The sequence below is a fragment of the Oryx dammah genome, unplaced genomic scaffold (genome assembly GCF_014754425.2).
Source record: "Oryx dammah isolate SB20612 unplaced genomic scaffold, SCBI_Odam_1.1 HiC_scaffold_28, whole genome shotgun sequence".
NCBI lineage: Eukaryota > Metazoa > Chordata > Mammalia > Artiodactyla > Bovidae > Oryx > Oryx dammah.
Genome location: NW_024070212.1, coordinates 51,948,969 through 51,970,907, shown reverse-complemented (window position 1 = coordinate 51,970,907; position 21,939 = coordinate 51,948,969). Strand labels below are relative to the sequence as shown.

The following is a 21,939-nucleotide window of genomic DNA, read 5'->3' as shown; positions in this document are numbered from 1 at the left end:
CATGCCCTCCCCCAGACCAGCTCTTTCTGTTGTTTCCTTCAGAAACTGTCATCTCTGTCCATTCTGTTTCTCAAGTAAAAAATCTTGGCGTTTTCTTCTGTCTCACACCCCATATCTGATCCATCATATACATCATGAGTTACTTCTTTGGAAGGATTGATGCTAAAGCTGAACCTCCAGTACTTTGGCCACCTCATGTGAAGAGTTGACTCATTGGAAAAGACTTTGATGCTGGGAGGGATTGGGGGCAGGAGGAGAAGGGGACAACAGAGGATGAGATGGCTGGATGGCATCACTGACTCAATGGACGTGAGTCTGAGTGAACTCTGGGAGTTGGTGATGGACAGGGAGGCCTGGCGTGCTGTGATTCATGGGGTTGCAAAGAGTCGGGCACAACTGAGCAACTGAACTGAACTGAGAAAAGAAGGAAACTTGGAAAGTTGGGATGAAAAAATTGAGGTTAAATATTACTAGAAAGCAGACAGTAATAGAAGTATCTGCAGGTGGTATTTGATGATATGGAGAAAATGAAGCTAAGGGATCATGTGCCCTAGAACTCAGGTTGACATAAAATCACATCATAAGTCAGATTCTCCTAAAAGAGCTACAATCTCAGAGTGGTGCACCTGTTTGGATATGTCTTAGCATTAGGAATTAGTTGGCAGAACTCAGGCTGTAACTCCACATGTTGGGATAAGACTTTTAAGTACCCATGGGAATTTTTTACATAAATGGCACCTGAAGCATTTTCTGTCCCCCGTGTGACCTGAATGGGGAAGCAAGAAATTCAGAATCATAATTTTAAAAAGACAATGAACAATTGAACCATGTTTAAAAAAAAAACAAATCCTCTTTGTGGGCATATCTGCAGTAAAGCAAAACACTTTGCTGAAGCATCAAGAAAAGGAGGTTCTGGTGCTTTTATAGGGGCAAGAGACGGTTAAAAGTGTCTCAACCAAATTAACTTGAATAAGAACAATGAAAAGGAAGTAAGTATTCACTGTCCTTCTGTTTTAATTTGGAATATGTTTCCCAGTATTCAGGTTCTCAGTACAGAAGGTTTTTGCTGTTTTGCTCCACTGTGTTCCTAAAAGTCACATGTAGAATCTCTAAACGAGACTGGAACAGTGTGAAATTGGGCGACTTTCAGTCTCCACCCAGCGCTTCCCCCGTGGCTCAGTGGTAAACAATCTGCCTGCCAATGCAGAAGACATGGGTTTGATCCCTGGGTCAAGAAGATCCCCTGGATAAGGGCATTGGCAACCCACTTCAGGATTCTTGCCTGGAGAATCCCTCATACAGAGGAGCCCGGTAGGATACAGTCCATGGAGTCGCAGAGAGTCAGACATGACTGAAGCGACTGAGCAGAGCAGCAGGTTCTCCACCCAACGGTTTACCATTAAATGAAAAATAGGTGTAACCAAAAGTATCACATAAAAGTCCTTCTGTGGTTCTGATAAAATTTGGTTTTGCTAGCTATTCACTACAAAAGTGTCAATGGCATACTAGTTACTCCCTTAAGAGAAACTGAGTCCTTTATAAATTTTAAAAAGATCTTTCCTCAGAGCGGATGTCTCTCTCAGTGCCAGATTTTAGACAGCTGGATGCTAGTCACAAATCTGACTGCCCTGGATTTAGTCCTCAGATAATAGCTAACTCCCCAAATAGGAATCTTTGTCAATGGATGACAAGGCTGAATTTCCCATTAAGGAGGTTGTTAGAGATGTAAAAAATTTCTTTCGTGAAGTGGAATGAGTCTGAACATTGGAATCTGACAGCAGAGTGGGAAGTTTTGCTTTGCGCTCACAGGCTTTGTACTTGGAGAAATCATTTCATCGCTCGTGCACATTTATTCTTCTGAAGAGCTAAGATAATACCTTACCTCATGGGTTTAATGTGGAAGCCCAACAGATAAAACTTGATTAATACCTGCTGTGTGGTAGGCATAATAATATTAAATGTTCATTGTTACACCTTTCCTCTCCCCTTTAAAAAAAAGTGAGCTCTCAGTTTGTTTCTTTTGTTTTATAAAGATTTGTTTTAGTGTGATACCTCAAGTTAGAGCTGAAGGCCATAAATGCCAAGCAATTGTTATTCTTCATAGTAAATTCCCTGTCACATCCACCAAATTGGATTCTTAGCTCTATTGATAATATTAGCAGTTGTCATATCTGAGTGCTGATTTCCTACCTAGAATAACAATTAGTGTTTGCCAGAATTATACGCTTCCCAGAAACTCTGTGAAGGAAGATGCCATCCTTTTCCCTATTTTAAGGAAGCAGAAGGATTGAGTAACTTGTTCATGGTCATCCAACTCCCCAGTGGCAGAGCCAGGATTCAGACCCAGGTACTTTGACCTCAGTGCTACGCCATGAATACTAGAGTAATCCTTTCATACTCAAGAACTGCATTAATATGAATGTCTCTTCTTCCTTTAATCATCAGGGAGATAACTTTTCCCTAAAAGTGGAGATTGGACATGGAAAATGTAACCTTTCTGTTTTTCTTTCTTTTGCCTTTTCCTATAATAAAACCAGAGCTCTAGACTGGGTGAGAGATTCTGTACCATTTGGGGAAAAAATAAGTGGGTGAAAGTAATGCATTAAACTGAACTTTTAAAATCATTTAAGATCACATGTCACTGAGAAAAGTCTCATTTGATCCCTGCAGACCCTTTGCTTTCCCCCTATTTGATTCTGTGAGTTAAAAGAAAGGTACAGATTATTTATTAGATCAGCTTAGTCTTTATTACTGTGCTTCCACTCCCTTGGATATTTTCTTTCTTTAATCTGTTTACATGTTTTTCGCCTGTTGCTATGGTAAAGCTCATTCCATGATGTGAGAGATCTCAGTGCCAAAGAAGGTTTTCCTAATGTTAAATCCTGTATTTTCACTTCCACATTTTATCTTGGTGTTACTAGGGCAACCCAAATAATTTCATTTTCTCTTTGAAGTTGATACCTTTTAAAGTTTTTATACCCTCATGCTGACTCATTCATGTTCTTACTATTTTTTTTGGTTTAATTCCTGCAGCTACTTTCTTTACACACACATTTTCTGCTTCTCTATAATCATAATAGCAGATGTACTGCGGTGTAGTGATTAAGTATTGGGGGGATTACAAATCCCACTGGGGATTAGAAAAAGCCTATGAACTTTCTCACCAGAAAAAAACAGCAGTCTAAGAAAAAAGATGAATATACAATGGGGAAAGGATTGTCTCTTTAATTAGTGGTGTTGGGAAAACTGGACAACCACATGCAAAAGAATGAAACTGGAACACTATTGTATACCTTACACAAAAATCAATTCAAAATGAGTTAAAGACCTGAGTATAAGAAAGACCTGAAAGCATAAAACTCCTAGGAGAAAATACAGGGGATAAGATCATTGATATCAGTTTTAGCAGTGAGCTTTTGACACCCAAAGCAAAGGCAACCAAAGCAGAAATAAACAAGTGGGATTACATCAAACTAAAAAGCTTTTGTAGAGCAAAGGAAGCCATCAAGAAATGAAGAGGCAACATATGGTATGGGAGAAATTGCTTGCAAATCATATATAAGTGATTAATATCCAAAAAATATAAAGAACTCATACAACTCAATAGAAAAACTCAAACAATCCAATTTTTAAAAACAGGCAGAGGATCTGAATAGATATTTTTCCAAAGACGACATACAAATTGCCAACAAGCACATGAAAAATGTTCTCAACATCACTTATCAGCAGGGAAATGCAAATCAAAACCACAATGAAATCTCACTTCACTCCAATTAGAATGCCAATTAGCAAACTTCCCTCATGGCTAAGTGGTAAAGAATCTGCCTGCCAATGCAGGAGACATGGGTTCAATTCCTGATCTGGGAAGACCCCACATGCTGCAGAGCAACTAAACCTGTGTGCCACAGCTATTGAGCCCGTTCTCTAGAGCCCGGAAGCTGCAACTCCTGAGCTCAGGTGCCACAGCTGCTGAAGCCTTCATGGCCTAGAGCCCATGCTCCGTAACAGGAGAAGCCACCGCAGTGAGAAGCCTGTTCACCCAGAGAGTACCTCCCATTCGCTTCAACCGAAGAAAGCCTGTGCAGCAACGAAGACCCAGAGCACAGCCAAAACAAATAAAGAGTTATACTGAAAGAAAGAATGCCTACTGTCAAAAGGATGAGAAATAATAAGTACTGGTTAGAATATGGAAAAAGGGAAATCCTTGTGCCCTGTTGGTAGGAACGTAAATTGGTGTGTGCTTGCATGCTAAATTGCTTCAGTCCGATTCTCTGTGACCCTATGGATTGTAGCTTGCCAGGCTCCTCTGTCCATGGGATTTCCCTGGCAAGACTACTATACAAAACAGTATGGAGGTTCCTCAAAAAATTAAAAATTGCCATATGATCCACCTCTGGGTCTTTATCTGAAGAAAATGGAAACACTAGCTGGAAAAGATATCTGTACCCCTGTGTTCATTGCAGCATTATTTGTGACAACCAAAAGAGAAACAACATAAGTGTCCTTTGATGGATGAATGAATAAAGAAAATGTAGTAGCTATAAATATATACAATGACTTATAATCATAAAAAAGAAATCCTGCCATTTTCAACAATATGAATGGACCTTGAGGGCATTGTGCAAGGTGAAAAAGTGAGCCAGAGGAAAAGAAACACTGTGTGATCTCGCCTATATGTAGACTCTTTAAAAAAAAAAAAAAAAAGTTGATCCATGAAATCATAGATACGGAGAACAGGCTGGTGGTTACCAGAGGCAGAGGGTAAAGGGTGGTGGCTGAAATGGGTGGAGGTGGTTTGAAAAGTACACAGTCATAAGATAAATGAATTCTGGGGACATAATAGCCAACGTGGTGACTGTAGTTAACGACTATTATATATTTGAAAATTGCTAAGAGAGTGGATCTTAAAAGTTCTCATCACAAGAAAAAAATTTGTAATTGTGTGGTGATGGATATTAACTAAACTTATTCTGGTAATTATATCACAATATATAATATCAATATACCAAATCATTATGTTATACAGCTAAAAGTAAGACAGTGTTATATGTCAATTATATCTCCATTACAAAAAGAAATCATGGATAGAAATATTCAATAAATAGTCTCTTTTACCCAAATGTATTTAGTTCTTGGATTTTGAATAGCAAATTGCAAGAATTTGTATAGCAAAAATCTATCTCAATCTATTCCAGTTCAGATTGTCAAAATTAAGGTCCCTATTTTTTCCACTTTTATTTTTACTTCATCCCAGGACAATTTCATGCCTGTTTTTACATCTTTGTCCTTCACTGGCAGGTCTCTTGGCAAACTACCTGCAGAGGTTAAACGGTTAGTTGGTATGCTTCTTTCCTAATGCAGGTCAGGCTCACAGAAACCCTTTGGGTTTGAATCTATACAAAGAGCTCAGGAGCAAAAAGAAGGGATAACATTTTGAGTCTCCTTGAGAGCACATGCTCAACTATCACTTCTTATTTCTCTTTTATCCCCAGTATTTGATACAGAGTGGTTGGATAACAAATGTTGGAAGAGAGAGAATGGGAGGGAGGAAAAAGGAGGGGATAGGAAGAAAGAAGTGAAAGTAAGAAGGTTCTACCCAAGGGAGGAAAGGAAAAAAATAAAACAGACTAAAGGAGACACTCCTCTGACTAAAGACTGAATTTCTTGTGTGACTCAGAAGTCAGCTCCACAGGAGGAGTTCTAGAGAGATGCTGAGTGAGATGCTACTCTGCAGGCTGGTGCAGATTTGGATGGATGCAGGTGAGAAGAGCCACCTCTGGTGCTCATGGTTGCCACCTAGAAAAAGACTCCTGGGGAGTCCTCGTGACTTTTTGCCCTTTTCAGTCTAGGAACATGTAACTTGGGGACTCCCTCTGTCTCACCGAATCTGAACCAGCTCAGGCTACCCCTATCCTCATTGTCTCCAGAAATACAAATATCAAGTTCAACCTTATTTGAATAAACAGAACCTTTCTAAAGAGTGATGGAGGGCAAAATAAACGTCTCGAGGGGGAACAAAAGAGATCACATTGTAGACCTTTCATTCTGCCCAGATATTCTCCTGGCCCTGCCCTTCCAACTTTACCAGAGTAACTATTCCTACCTCTACTTCCTATTTTCATGCAGGCTTCACTTCCTAAACCCCCAGTATCTCGGGTACCTCCATATACTCACAACCAGGGGATCTGAAACTTCCACTTCATTGTACCTGTCACAGTTGTGATTAAATCATGGCATGTCATGTGTTGTTTTTTTTTTTTTTTACTGAATGTCTTTCCACCATCATATATGGTCCATCAGACAAAGATTATGTATGTCTTAATCACTGGAATATCCATATTAATGAGCTCAATACCCTGCAAATAAAAGCTACTCTGGTACCTGTAGAAAGAGTGAATAGCTGCCAGGCACTGTGTGTGGTAGGTGCAAGGGATATAATAAAGCTTTTCAAAGGCACTGCATCTATCTTTGAAAAACTGTGCCTCTGGAGTAGCTATCTCTAATGATAATGTATCCCTCTCTCAGCCTCCAGAAAGGAAAGATGAAAGATGAATCAAAATCCTGTGGCTTTTGACGCCTCATTCCCCTAAATCCCACTTCTTTCCCACAAAAATACATCTTTCATATCTAAAAACACTGAGTAGAAACAAACCAATTTATCTTCTCACCGGTTTCTGTTCCTTTGTTGAATAGACATTTATTTTGTTTTTCGGGGAACAATTTTGATTTATGTCTGTATAACCATTTTTTAAGGCCCTAGAACATTGGTCTGTTAAGTTTTTAACATGGGTCATCTGAAAATAGGATTAAACATTACAAGACAAGTAAAAACAAACAAATACCCACAGTTGTTCCATAAATTTGTCTTTTCCGTTGGCCCTAAGCTACCCAAAATATCGTTCACTCATTCCTAAATCCCATTTTACTTCAGAACTTCCAGAACTCTCTCAGCTTTGAAATGTTTGATTTTTTTTTTTTTTTGGCTTACTTTTTAAAAAAAGTTTATTATTGGAGTATGATTGCTTTACAGTATTGTTTCTGCTGTACAACAAAGTGGAAATGTTTGACTTTTAAAAATAACTTTTTATTTGTTTCTTCCTCACTGTTTCCTTCTAAATCTATTTTTAAATAAATGATTGTCTTTTCTACATAGCTTTTCAGTATTTGTGATTAACAATGACAGCTTCGCAATTTAACAACTCTCGAATCAATTTTGTTCCTTTCAAGCATCCTCAATCTACCTTTTCATCCTATTGCTGAGGTTGTTTGAACAAAACTGCTTTAAATAACTATATGCTTTAGATAACTAATTGTCAGCATACAAGTTGATCTATTACTGGGCTTTAGTATCTTGTTTTCTAGGTCCTGAACCATTTAAAAATACATTTGACAGGACTCAGCATCTTTGAGATAGTTTTCTCAGGAAGACCTCATCTGGCCCCAAGTCATCTTTCTTAGTAATAATAGCAACTGTGATAAACGATTTTAAAATACTATGCAATTTGTCTATAAAGATGGGCACTGTTTTGGGTCTCATTCCTGGTTATCTGATGGGCTCTAAATTTTTCCCTCTCTTTTCCTTTTGCTGACAAAGTATTCAAATGAATAAATCTGAGATTTCACGCTGGGAACTGTTTTTGGAACTTTGGTTTTAATGAATTATTCATTTATTTGATGAACATATATTGAGCACCTGTTATGTGCCAAGACTGTTAGGTGTTGGGAAAACAATGGAGACCAACATTCATTTGGAAACCAAATAAACGAATGGGAAATGGTGCCTGTGACAGGGGCCACAAGAGAGATCCACAGTGCTGTAAGAGCCTGCAGAGCTGGATTTGACCTAATCAGGGAGACCAAGGATGCTTCCCTGAGTAAGCAGTACTAGAAACCCACTCTGCAGGAGGCACAAGAGTCTGAAAAGTGAGGAGAAATTAACAAAACATCCCCATTATAGAGTTAGCACCACATGGACCTGCTATAGTTGCTGGTATCTCCTTTGTGGTGACTTCTCAAGAGCCCCACACAACACTCAACCTTTGCAATCAAATAATGTATAGCACCTAGTTTCACTCTTTGCTTTTTTTGGAGTGGGGGAAATAGAGGGGTGTTTTTATTATGTTTTCTATTTTATTTTTGGTAAAGAATATATCATCTTCAGAAAGAGATGTATTTTAATGAATTGGTTTATATTTTCTGTATCTTTTTTTTCATTTAGATTTTTGGCACACTCTCAGTCTGACTGAGAGAGTCTACATACAAGTAGATGTTGACCATATTCTCCTAGAAGCTTCATATACAGAAACTTCTTATGCCCTTTGTCAGCTTCCAGAAATGAGACTCGAGGAAAGTTGAACATCATCATGTTAGATTGTATTTAGCTTTGCTGTGAGAAAAGAGTTGGAAGGGGGAACTCATATAATATCTAACTTGGAAAAGATGAGCCATTAAATCAATATGTTAACTTTAGAGCTAAACCCAACAGATATTTTTCTTTTAAGCACAAAACTTTGCATTAAATATTTTTGGCTGTATGGGTAAAAACAAATATTCCAATTTCCAGGTAGTTTTAATAGTCTGACAGTAAGATTCTGGTCATTTTCTCCTATAGTTCCCATCCACCTCCCCAGAGGCTGGAGGATCTGAACTTCTTTCTTCCATCATGGATTTTACTGAGCACAGCCAACAGAAAAGATAAACCAAGAGTTGACTTCTTGAGAACAACTTTCTTGAAAAGAGATTTACTCAGCTTTTAATATTTTTCTGCTATTAACAACCCTACCATGTTCCCTGATCTTAAAAGGGGAATTGTGAGTGGTAGATTCTTATAAAGATGAGTTTAATAAAAAAAAAGATGATAAAAATGATGATACTACAAATCCTCTAGTCTTTCAGCCTCTCACTTTAACCATCAATCTCTTTGTTTACTGAGGAGTGCTGCTTTGGCTCTTACTGTATTTAACATGGCTGAAAATTTAACATTTTACCCTATTAAGCAACAAAAAAAGAGCTTAGTGGCAAAGTTTTGATAACAGGTTACTTTAACTTCCCAGTCACTCTTGATTGGCACTCTGTTTTGATAAGTTCCAGACCATCTATGTGTGTGAAAAGTATTTGTAAAACACATCAAACTTTCTACTGAAACAGAAAAGGCAACTCCCCCACTCCCCCCACCCCAGCCCCCTGCCACAGACCCCTGTAGAATCATTAGGAATTTAACTCAACAAACTATTGAGCCTTTTAGGCCTCAGAGCAAGCAATATGAAGTAAAAGATGACCCTTGCCTTTTCCATCTACTCTATTTTGTGAAAAATAAGCAAAAACCTTTAGTTTTAATGTTGTGGAGAGCAGGAATGTTTCTGTCCTCTCCACCTCTCCTCCACGTCCGTTCCTCGGATAGTCGCCTTCCAGGTAAATGGCTTCCGGCACTTGTTTTGTTTGAATTTTCTGGCCTACCATATATTCATGGTGTGTCAACTGCTTGGAACTGTTGTGCTTTCTTTATTCAAGGGGGAAACGTGAACTGGAGATAAACCTCAGTCTCTTTTCGCTCTTTGAAGGAAGAGAGATGTCAGCTTCAAAACAATCACTACACATATACTCAGTTGAAATCTAGACTTGGTTTTTGGATGTGGAGACTGATAACTGAAATCTTGTCTAAATTACATTTGAATGATATCAACCATTTAAGTGGAAACCCAGTCTTTTCAGGGGTTTAGAATCCTATGGGATGGGGGCGGGGGTTAAGTATACACTAACATCCTGGAAGACTATTCCTGGTTTAAGGAAGGTGGAAACAGTGTGGAATGAAGAGATGACTGAGAAGAGCAGAGAGGTGCAGAGAGCTGAAGCCTTAATTCTCAGAGAGACTTCAGGTGTATTTAGAACAACAGAGATGAGGGAGAGAATGAATAACATTTGATGATAATCTTTTATGGTCAGGTTTTAAGAAACTATTAGATCACTCTTTAGCCTCATTTTTGGAAAAATTTTCTGAGTTTACTTCAAATGTATAGAATAAGCATTAAATAATTACTAGTGTCATTTGAATGAAGCTGAAGTTCTTTGACAAAAATTCCAAAGAAGTAAAAATCTCACCAAGACTTATAAATGCAGTATTCTAAACTGTTATATTGTAAATAAGGCTTTTGTGTTTGGATCTGTTTCTGTCACTTGTTTCTTAATAGAGTAATGTTCTGATAAGGGAATCACAAAACATGGCCATTGGATACTGGCTGGTGCTTAAGAAGTCATCATCGATCGATATATCCTCTTTGTAACTAGTGACAGACATCGTACATTAAATTTTCAATGACCCTTAACTTTGAAATTATAAATTATTCCTGACTCTCATTCTCTTCTCAAACAGTTTCTTCAGTAGTGCATGTTCTTTGAATAATCATTAATCAATGATTGTGAAGCTATGTGGTGATAGTCACACTCTTATTGTAGTATCAAGCTATAAGAGAGGATAACAGTAGAAGAATTATCTTTACTACAAAATGCTCACTTGGGTGTGTGTGTCTGTTTACGACTATGTTTGCATGTTTAGGCCTCTTTGAATTTAACAGAAATGTTTCGAGGGTCTGTTCTAAGACATTGTGCTATTTTCTAGAAGATACAAAGATCAACAAGATATAAATCCTGTCCTCAGTGAAATAAAAACAGCAACCTTTTTAAATGCACCATTGGCACTGGAAACAGTAATCAAAGAAGATCAATTACGATTCATGCTCTCGCAGAAATTTGTTTAATGCACATTCTCCTAGAAGCGTACACAGGGGTGAGGCAGGCACTTTGACTGTTTTATTCCCCCAGCACCCAGCACAGTGCTTGACGTATCTTAAACTTTATATTATTAGTGTACATTTTAATATACATTTTAATATATATTTCTTATAATGCTATAATTATTTATAGCAAGTGCACAAGTAAATGAATTATGCTTGTGAGAGAAAAATAAGCTACTGATAATAGTACATAACAAAATTTTAGTAAATTAAAAGCTTATGACTATGCTAAAGATAACTGTGGATACTGGTGTGTAAGGCAATAGCCTTGTGATATATGGTCTGAAGCAGTGATTAAAGGGTTTTTCTTTAAATATGGGAAGGATATAATGAGAAAAACATTATATATTAATTGACAAAGAACTAAAATTGCCAACTAAAATAATGTTTAAAATATTTTTGTTTATTTGGCCACACTGGGTCTTTGTCACAGTATGGGGGGTCTTTTATTAATAGTTGCAGCATTAATAGTTGTGATCTCTTAGCTGCTGTGTGAGAACTGATAGTTGCAGCATGTGGGATCCCCCCACAGATGGAACCCAGGTCCCTGCACTGGGAGCTTGGAGTCTTAGCCGCTGGACCATCAGGGAAGTCCCCAAGGAGTAATTTTTGTTCCCTACCACTCTTAGAAAAACAGGTTAAGCTCATTTTGAACGCTTCCCAAATAATGTGATTGGGCCATTAATTTAACACATGACATCATGGAAATATTCAAGGAGATGATAGTACCAAAGTATCCATTGGGTTGTCAGATCAACTTGCCTTCTGAGTCTAAAGTTCTCATTTATGAGACTAAGAGCACTAGAGCTTAAGAATCCTTTAAATATATTAATCCTTTAAATATAATGGTTTACTTTTCATTTTATGTTTTCAAAGAGAGACATGAAACAAGAAATTCTATTTAAGCCATTTGTTTCTTAGTAGATATTTTAGATTCTTTGCATTCAGATCGGCGTGATGTATTTTTGACTAAGAGCTGTAGAGTAACAGGTAAGGTTTGATTAGAAGTCAAGACACCACTAGCTGTGTTCCTTGGGCAAGTCACCTAATATCTCTCAACTCAAGTTTTTACTCATAAAATGAGAGTTATGGAGTGGATGACTTCTGAAAGTGCCTTTCAGATTCTGAACAGTTATAACCCACCTCTGAGTTTCTTTAAACTAAATAGATTTCTGTAGAACCATAAAATCATGGTCTTCTTTAGTGGATTTTTCTAAAAAAAATTTTGTCATGTATACTGCAATTGCAGAGTAAAATACAATCCAGAGTCATGCTCTCCTAAGATAGAAATAAATCACTTTTACATAATTAGGAAATTTGGCTTTTTGTCGTTTTTTATTTCCATCTTTGCATTGCTAAAGGAAAAGTAATTTGTTTTTTAATTGATGTTTTGAGCATATTCCGATGACTTTATTTTGATTGGTACTGCTGAAAAGAACCCATAAATAAATCATGGTACTCCTGTGCTCTTCCTCTCTTGCACTCCTCCGCACGGGCCTTGGCTGTGCCAAAATCAAGGCCCTGCACTGTGGGGTCTTCCTCCCGTGACAGTACTCAGACACCCGCTTTGCTTTTATAATCATTATTTCCAAACCAAAAGGCAATCACCCCTCCTATCTTTATCAGAATTACTAGTTACTCAGTAATTTATTCAGCAAATATTGAGTGCCTACCATATGTCAAGCATTACTTTCTAGGTGCTGAGACACATCAATATACAAAGTAAAATTGGAAAGAAAATTCCTGTCATCATGAAACTTACATTCTTTTAGGGGAGACAGATAATACATTAAGGAATGTATAATTTTTGACAGATGGGATGTGGGATGTAAGAGATGAAGAAGACTCAGGATGACTCCAGAAATTTTGGTCTAAGCAACTGGATAGACGTAGTTGCCATCAAGGGAGGAGAGTTTCAAGAGGAACAGGGCTTTGCCAGGGATAGGAGAGGTAGGGATAAGGAAATGGAACAGGAGTGGGTTCCAGATATCCTGAGTTTAATGTGTCTACTGGGTGTCCAGATGGAAATATCGAGTTGGCAGCTGGGTCCACCATTTAAAGCATGATGACTTCATGTGCTCACAAGGGAGTAAATGAGGTAGGGAAGAGAATTGGACCCAAGACTAAACACTGGGCACATCAAGGCCAGAGGTCAGGGAGAAGGTGAGGAAAGAGTCAAGGAGTTAAAAGAAGGAACAGCATGGAAAACAGGAGGAAAACCTAAAGGCTATAGTATAGCATCCTGAAAGCCAAGTAGAGAATATTATACCAGATGCCTCAGATAGAGCAGGCAAGGTGAGGGCTGAGAACTGACCATCAGATTTAGTTAGCCACACAGATGAATTATATATGTGGGTTTCTTTCCTGTAGAAGTCACATTTGTTGTGCTCAGGAATTAATGAATTTTTAACACTCATTTTTGTAAGGGGCCACTCACTGTGTTATTGATGTGATTACTAGGATCGCTTGGAATTGGCTCTTGTTTTCTTGAGCAATACTATACTGTCTGATGTCTAATGCTATTTTCCAACAGCCAGAAAAATGTGAGACAAAGCACTGGTAGTATATACCCACCTAATAGCCATTGGAAAACAGTGTTAGCAATCAGATTTGAATCAGAGTAGAATATATTTGATTTTCCTAAAGTCCTGGGTAATAAATAGAGTAGAATTTGTTCTGTATAATTAATTCTTGAGAAGAAGATATTAAAATTCTCCTGAGATGGACAAGAATACATTGTTTCAGGGAGAATGAAATAAACTAAAGAAAGAAACTCTGGGTTTGCAACTAACTTTATCAATATTCTTTACAAAAAGGATTATAGAGCTGTATATTTTTGAGAGGTAACATTTTATAAACCATGAGTCCTTTAAAATGAGTTTTAGTTATAAGTATTTTTTTTAATTTACTTATTTTAATTGGAGGCTAATTACTTTACAATATTGTAGTGTTTTTTGCCATACCTTGACATGAATCATTCATGGGTGTACATGTGTCCCCCATCCTGAACCCCCCTCCCTCCTTCCTCCCCATCCCATCCCTCAGGGTCATCCCAGTGCACCAGCCCTGAGCGCCCTGTCTCATGCATCAAATCTGGACTAGCTAGTTTTAGTAATAAGTATTTTTAATAAAAGTAATACAAATGGATTTCTGCAAAAGGATATAGAGGCAAATATATAACAATGTAAAAGTTTATATATTTTTGATTAGGATACAAGAATCTTTTGATTTAATTTGAAATGCCATGATTTTAAAGGCATTATCAGATAAGCAAAAATCTTACATGGTAAGTTAGAAATTAGAGTTGGAAGAAATATTAATATAATCATTTATATTTCTAAAATAGGGAAAAAATATAAATAGAATTATCCTGATTGATCTTTAGGGGGAAAAACTATGTAAACTTAGCAGTTTATTCAGAAGTGGCTTCTTCAACTTGATATGATAACTCTCAAAATGTCACAAATCATTTGGAAAGTACAATGATAATGAAAGAGAAATTGTGTTGTCACTGTAATGCACAAAGAGGGAAGGAAGGTTAGGGAGAGAGGGGAACGTATATATAATTATGGCTGATTTGCACTATTGTATGGCAGAAACCAACACAACACTGTAAAAAGTTTTTAAAATATTGAAATAAAAAATGAGGGAAAGCACTGAAATTGGTGAAAGTACACAAAATTTTTTTTCAGTTAAGCAAGTGCAAGATTCCTTCACCCTCTCTTTAGTTTTAAGTCAAGAGGTTTTAAGTCAATTCCTATATTTCCTCTCTTCCCCTGCCTTTTTTTTTTGGCATCAAAAATAATTCCAAGGATTAAATCTGCACTGGATATTGGCTTTAAGCCTTGTGTTATGTTAAAACAACAAAGTCTACATGTGTGTATTATACATGTGTCCACATACATTTATATGTAGTGTGTGTGTGCATACATATAAGGGCATGTACATACCACATGCACATACACACACTTACCCTAAAGAGGTTAAGTACATTAAGAGTAGACTTATAACTCTAAAAGTCTGTTTCACCTTGACTGTTTCCTCTGACAGTCCCTCTTAACTAGGCTGTACCAGTATTAGGAAGCAGTAGACAATACTTAAGTTTCCTAGATTGCTTAGTTTGTCTTTATTTTCCACATTAAGAGAATGATGCCAGTGAGCCACCGAGGACTGGCAGAGCCTCGCCGTTATGAGTGCCCTAGGCCTTTGCTTTTTCAAGGCAGCCACAGATGAAGGAACAGTGAACCTCTACCTCAGTGGTTCTCAAAGTGTGGTTCGTGGAAACCAGTCACCTACACATTTTTAGAGGGTCCACAAGATCAAAGATCAAACCAGTCAATCCTAAAGGAAATGAGTCCTGAATATTCATTGGAAGGACTGATGCTGAAGCTGAAACTCCAATACTTTGGCCACCTGATGCAAAGAATTGACTCATATGAAAAGACCCTTATGCTGGGAAAGATTGAAGGCAGGAGCAAAAGCAGGCAACAGAGGATGAGATGGTTGGATGGCATCACTGATTTGATGGACATGAATTTGAGCAAGCTCCGGGAGTTGGTGATGGACAGGGAAGCCTGGCCTGCTGCAGTCATTGGGGTCACAAAGAGTCGGACACAACTGAGCAACTAAATTGAACTGAACTGACAAGGTCAAAACTAGTTTTTAATGCCAAGATATTTCTTGCATTTTTCACTGATGGTACAAAATCATTGGTGGGTAAGTCATCTTCGTGTGAATCAAGGTAGAGGCACCAAATTCTAATGTATTCCTCATTGGCACACATTTACAACTTAAAAGAAAAAAATTCCAGTTTTCTTTAATGTCCTGGTTGAATCCATAAAAATTATTATTTTAATAGCCTTGACTACATATTGTAATAATACATGAAGTGATGAAAGGGAAGAATACATAAAGCACATCTGCTGAATTCCAAGAACAGTAGGTAGGTATTTCAAGAGAAATCTTTATTTGAGTTGAAAGTTGAATTAGCCACTTTATCATAATGTACAATTTTTAATTGAATAAAACAACTGATATTCAGACTTGAGTATGTGGAAGATAATTTCTCAAAATGAATGAAGCGAGCTTGACATTTCAAGAACATAATATTTAAAATTCAAACTTTCAAGCGATGATTAGAATTTTGGAAAATTTATACACCACCATGAGCTTGACAGGCTCCAGTTACTTAAAAAATTTTCTGATGAAAGCATTAGTGATTTCAATGAATGTGATTTCTAAGTATAATTTGTCAGCATTTGGAAAATCTGCATGACTAAGTGATTCAGTATTTCCCATATTTTCCAAATGACCAATGTTGTTACCAAATCATATACGGATAAAAGATCCATTCAAAGTTCAAGACTGATGAATGAATTTTAACAGCAAGGAGTTTGAAAAGTTCATTAATACAGTTTTCAGGCTCTATAGTGCAACTTACCAAGTTAATCTGATATATTATCAAACTATAGTTATCCACAATTATATGAAAAGCCTGTTAAGATAGTCTTCCCTTCTCTAACTGCATATATTTGATTCATAAATTTCAATCAAAGCAACATATCAGAGCAGACTGAATGAAGAAGCAGATATGAGAATCCAGCTATCTTCTATTAAGTCCACTGGTAAAGAGACTTGCAAAAATGTGGAAAAAATGCCATTATTCTCATTAATTGTTTTTGTTTTGGAGAATATAGTTATCTTTATAATAACATAATATATGTTAACTTGGAATGAGTTTATTATTTTTAAATGAGTTAATATATATATTTTTTAAATTTCATTTTAACTTCTAATGTAGTAAGTATTGATAGCTATCACCCACCTAAAACGTGCTCTTTGAGGTCCTCCTCCTATATTTTAGGACATGAAGGGATTCCCAAGATCAAAAACCTTGAGAACCACAGCTTTTCATTGGTTTATTTTATTCCTGAAATTGTTCCTTGCATCAAAGAACAAGCCCAGTTCCCTCCAAGGTATGCAGGAAACTTATCACAAAGGAGACAATAACCAAATCTATCAAAAGATGTAAACTGTAGCACAAGTACCGTACTTGTTAGTGCTGTCACTGCAGCTGGCTCGGGTCACTCCTAATTTGATTAGGTGAGAACTGCTCCATGAACAAGCATCTGAATCGACTCATCCATTTAACAGACAGTTGCTCAGGGCCTCTTGTTTTCCAGGCACTGTGATAAGTGATGCAGGTGCAAAATAGAACAAAACAGCAGCTTCTAGGCAGAAAGTGGAAGTTAAGGCGAGGTTTAGCGCCTGTCTGTGACTGCCACTGGACAGCTGTGACTAGAAAACACTTGGGGCCATGAGATTGTAATGATCCATTGAGAAGAAAAAGGTCTTAAAGTGTCAGGAAAATCAAACTTGGAACTAGTCTGAAATGTTAATAACACTAGGAGTAGGCAAAGTTATTTAGCTTGGGTGGCTTGCCTGAAACGTATGTTGTGAAAACACACATATAAACATATAGGTTCTCTCTTCAAGACGCTTGCAACCCAGTGGGGGAACAAAGTGGAGTTAAGAAAGTTGTGTTTCAGTAAAATGAGGAAATTTTATCAAATGCTGCACAGATGTCAAGTAGGTAGATCGTAGGTAAAAGGAACACCAAGCGGTTGGATTTTCCATGTTGTGTTAAGACAAATTACTGCTTAAGAAAAAGTCAGGTAAAGCAGTGAGATGGAATGGAACATATTATAATAATTTCCAAAGATAAACACTGGTGAACCCAAATAAGAGGCTTTCATTTTCTTGAGGCTGTTTATTGTACAGGCTTTAATTCAGTATTAGGGAAGAGAAGATCCAAACAAAAAGGCTTGGGAAGACAAGCACCAAATGCAGCCTTTCCCTGCTCTTTAATCAGACTGTGTAACAAGGGCAGCTGTAAAGAGCGAGATTATTGGACCCAAAGATGGCAAAAGAGAAACTGTTTTTTGGCCCTCACTGGCCACCCTTTTCCTTGCCATGAGATAAGGAAAAAATATTCCTTCTCCCAGTAGCCAGACGATTAACGTGAAGTCTTAAATCATAATACAGGCAATGGGATTCAGCCAAAAGGTAGAACAGTGCAGGCGAAGAAAAGGATGTGTCTCTTTTCCCAGAGCCTCAGTATACCCTGTTCATCTTCTGTTATTCAGAGAGAGAGGCTGGGGCTTCCCTGGTGACTCAGTGGTAAAAATTATATATATCCATCTGCAATGCAGGAGACTCAATCCCTGGGTCAGGAAGATCCCCTGGAGGAGGAAATGGCAACCCACTCCAGCATTCTTGCCTGGGAAATCCCATGGACAGAAAAGCCTGGCAGGGCTACAGTCCATGGGGCTGCAAAAGAGTCAGACACGACTTAGCGACTAAACAACAACAAACAACAGGTGTTTCCAGGGAAAATTGACTTCTCAGAGGATAAGTTTATGGTTCACAGTGAAATATAAAGTGTTTAGGAAATAGAGGGGGGAAAAGTCAAGTCAAAAATCACAGAGACAAAAAAAAATAGGGCAAAAAAAAAGTTCTCCCCAACACCTCCTCCCATATCCCACTTATAAGAAGAAGATTAGTGGCAAAGTCATTTGCCTTTCAGGACTTAGTAAATAATTAATACAAAGGAATGCTGAGGTTTACACTTTAAAAATAGTTCAAAGCAAAAAAACCCAAGATGACAAGATAAATAGGAAAAACATTTTAAAAGATGGGCTGTGCTCTTTCTGGTATCTTCTGGCTCTTTCTGGCACATCTTTCTGACATTAGAGGAAAGGGAGAGACCAGGAAATAACCGGCAGCTTTGGTCATGCTCTCTCTCTCTGGGTCTTTAGCTTTGGCCCATTGGAGCTAAAGGGCACCACTGATTGGACAGGAGTTAGTAAAGGTGCTTGCTGTTTCCATGTGGGGCTCCTTATTTCCTCAAGGGGTGGATTTCTCAATGACTTGTTAAAACCCTGAAGTACAGTGACAGCTCATGGACTAATTCAGACCACTGAATACAACAGGTTGGAGCAGAATTTTCAAATGCTGTGAACAATGCAGTATGTTGTGTGTAAAGATAAATGAATTCACCAGTCACCTCTCTTTTCTCAGAAACATGATTCCCGTGACAGAGTTCCGGCAGTTCTCTGAGCAGCAGCCTGCCTTCCGGGTGCTGAAGCCATGGTGGGATGTGTTTACTGATTACCTGTCTGTGGCCATGCTGATGATCGGTGTGTTCGGATGCACTTTGCAGGTAGGTGCCTAGGTTCATATCAAAAAAGAGGCAGAGCAAGACACTAACCCATCGAAACCTCTTTATAAAGTGTGTGATTTTTAACCATGTATACATTCGTTGCTCTTTCTCTGTTTGCGTGTGGTATTTATAATCATGGCAGGGAGCCTGAAGCCTAATTTCCTGAACTTTCCTAATAAGGTAAATAGGGTATTTGTAAGATTTAGCTGAGTTCAAACAGCAGTTGAGTATAGTCAAGTAATATTTGATGTCATGAATATCAAAGGGAGTCCTTTATCTTCCAAAGTTGGCTTTACAGTAAAATGTAGCATAGATACCAACAGTGCCATTTACATTGTTAATATCAAGCTTTTTTCTTTATTTCTTATTTTTACTCCTAAGATTTTCTGAAAGAACTGACATTTTGATGAGATGTTTTCACACCCAGTGCTTTAGTTCTGAATTAAAATGTAACTGAATCATAATTTATTCTATATAGATACTGGACATTCATATGTTGAATCTAGATTTTTTTTTTTGCATATCTATATGTCAGGCACTATCCTTTGTGGCCATAAGCAGTTCATTTCTAGGGGGAAACTAAACAAGAGGTCAGAACAGGTTGTGATAGAGGCTTCTGAAGAGCTCTGACTGCAAAGGAGGGGAACCAGAGAAATGGTTGCAATACTAAAACTTGAGGACCAGTCAGGAAGAGGGAGCTGGCAATAAAGAAAGTGCTAGGAAGAGGAAAGAAAGCTCTAAGTCATGGATGTGAGAAAAGGACATGCCGCCTCTGGGAGACAGTTGGTAGGGCTGGCACCCTTTGGGTGTCTTCAGTGTGAGAGTTGAAGCAGCGCCTGGGAATGGAGTCAGACCAGGAGGATGTGCTTGGTGAGGTAACATCAGGAATGGCGGTAGAAAGTGAGTGATGGAAACTGAGGCACCTCTGGAAAAGGCAGCCCTAAGGACAGGTGCAAACCAGGAGAGAGGAGAGGTTCAGGTGTGGTCAGTGAAGGCAGGTGGTTCAACTAACGCACAGGCTGAGGAGAGAAAAACAGCCTTTAGAAAAACTAGGCCTTTAGAAACCTTAGTACAAGTGGTTGGAAAACTGAATGGAAGTTAAAGGCTGTGGGGTAGATGGAACTTTCATGTATTGATAGATCATCTGAGAGGAAAAGTCAGGAAAGAGGAAAGTAGCTAGAAGTGGTGCAGAAATAAAGACCTAGAAATAAAGACCTTTTTGTTGTTGATTTCAATAATAGTTAACATCTAGTGCTTCCTGGGGCTTCCCAGGTGGGTGCAGTGGTAAAGAATCCACCTGCAATGCAGGAGACTCAGGTTTAGTCCCTGGGTCAGGAAGATCCCGGAGAAGGCAATGGCAACCCACTGAAGTATTCTCATCTGGGAAATCCAGTGGAGAAAGAAGCCCGGTGGGCTACAGCCCATAGGGTCGCAAAGAGTCGAACATGACTAAATGTCTAAGCACAGTGCTTCCTACGTGTCAGACACTCTTCTGAACACTTTACATATGTTTTAAATCATTTCATCCTCATACCAACCCTGGATGTTCTATTATTATCCCCATTTATAGATGCAAAACTAAGGCACCAAGAGATTAGGAAAACTTCCAAGGTGACTGACGAAACCCTTGTTGAAATCCAAACAGTTTGGCCCCAAGTCCGTATCCTAATCCCTAACACCAGGCTGCATTTTATTTGCGGGCTGAAAATATTTCGCCCTCCTCCCCATACCAATAACATGATGCCAGTGAAAAACTAGAGTTTGAAAGAAAGGGCATAAATTCATTCATAAATAAAACAGTTAGTTGTTGAAGAACCTACTGTATGACAGACACTGTTGTACAGGCCAGGCATTGTCAATGCAGGAGATAAAAGACACATCTCCTAGCCTTATAAAATTTAAGTTCTATGGGGAAAAAAATAAGCAAAATCAGTCAGTTATATGCTGATTCACTGGAAAAGACCCTGATGCTGGAAAAGACTGAGGGTGAGAGGAGAAAGGGGCAACATAGGATGAGATGGTTGAATGGCATCACTGACTTAACAGACATGAGTTTGCGCAAACTCCAGGAGATGGTGAAGGACAGGGAAGCCTGGCGTGCTGCAGTTCATGGGGTTGCAAAGAGTCAGACATGACTGAGCGACGGAACAGCAGCATCAGTATACATGTTAGAAGATAATAAGAACAATGGAGAAGAAAATAAAGCATACAAGAATGGTAGGAAATCCCAGCAGCTGAGATTAGCACTTGCGGTTCTCAAACAGGGTGCCCTCACCAGGGAGGTGACTTGTGAAGAAGGAATTGAAGTCAGTGCGAGAGCAGCCTAGTCCAGATATCCGGGGAGGAGCCGTCCTATCAGAGGGAACAGATGGAGCAAAAGACACCATGAGCAAAGCAGTCACAGTACCCTTCCCCTTCTACAGGAGAAACTGACACTTGGCTTTCTCAGCTTTCTATCTCAGTTTCCCTGGTGCCTGATACAGTAGAATGTTAATTGTGTTTCTAGGCAACATTGCTTATGGCATCAATGGCTGCTGATTGGTCGACTACATCTGGGCTCAGGGAATGATAAAAATGCCTGGTAGGAAGACATAGATGGGATTTCTGTGACTCTGGTGACACCTGTAACTGGGCATGTCCCTTGACACAGGAAATATCTATCCACTAAGTTACAAGAGTTGTTGGCTCCTTGGGAACACAAGGCATCAAAGTCAGAGTAAATCCAGAGCCTGCATACCGTGGGTCTGTCTTCCTTGCACCTGAGATGATTGGGGAGGAAAAGCCTGGGGAGAGCCTAGCTCTTGGGCAGCAGGGTGGGGCACCACACAGATAGTTGTGAAGATTCCCCCCAAAGGGAAAGAGCCTGATGCTGCCTGGCTGGCAGGCTCTGACTCCAGTCCTGTTTCCAAGTGATTTTGGAACCACGTG

At 38.5% G+C, this 21,939-nt stretch overlaps 1 protein-coding gene across 1 annotated transcript in view; it reads left to right on the top strand.

Moving 5' to 3' along the window:
• The window catches only part of LRRC8C (leucine rich repeat containing 8 VRAC subunit C), an 87,689-nt gene that overhangs the window by 32,033 nt on the left and 33,717 nt on the right, over nucleotides 1-21,939 (top strand). Inside the window, exon 2 of the mRNA XM_040232361.1 lies at nucleotides 18,870-19,011. Within this exon, the coding sequence (XP_040088295.1) occupies nucleotides 18,874-19,011 (138 nt within the window). The 5' untranslated portion in view covers nucleotides 18,870-18,873. The remainder of the gene's footprint in view (nucleotides 1-18,869; nucleotides 19,012-21,939) is intronic.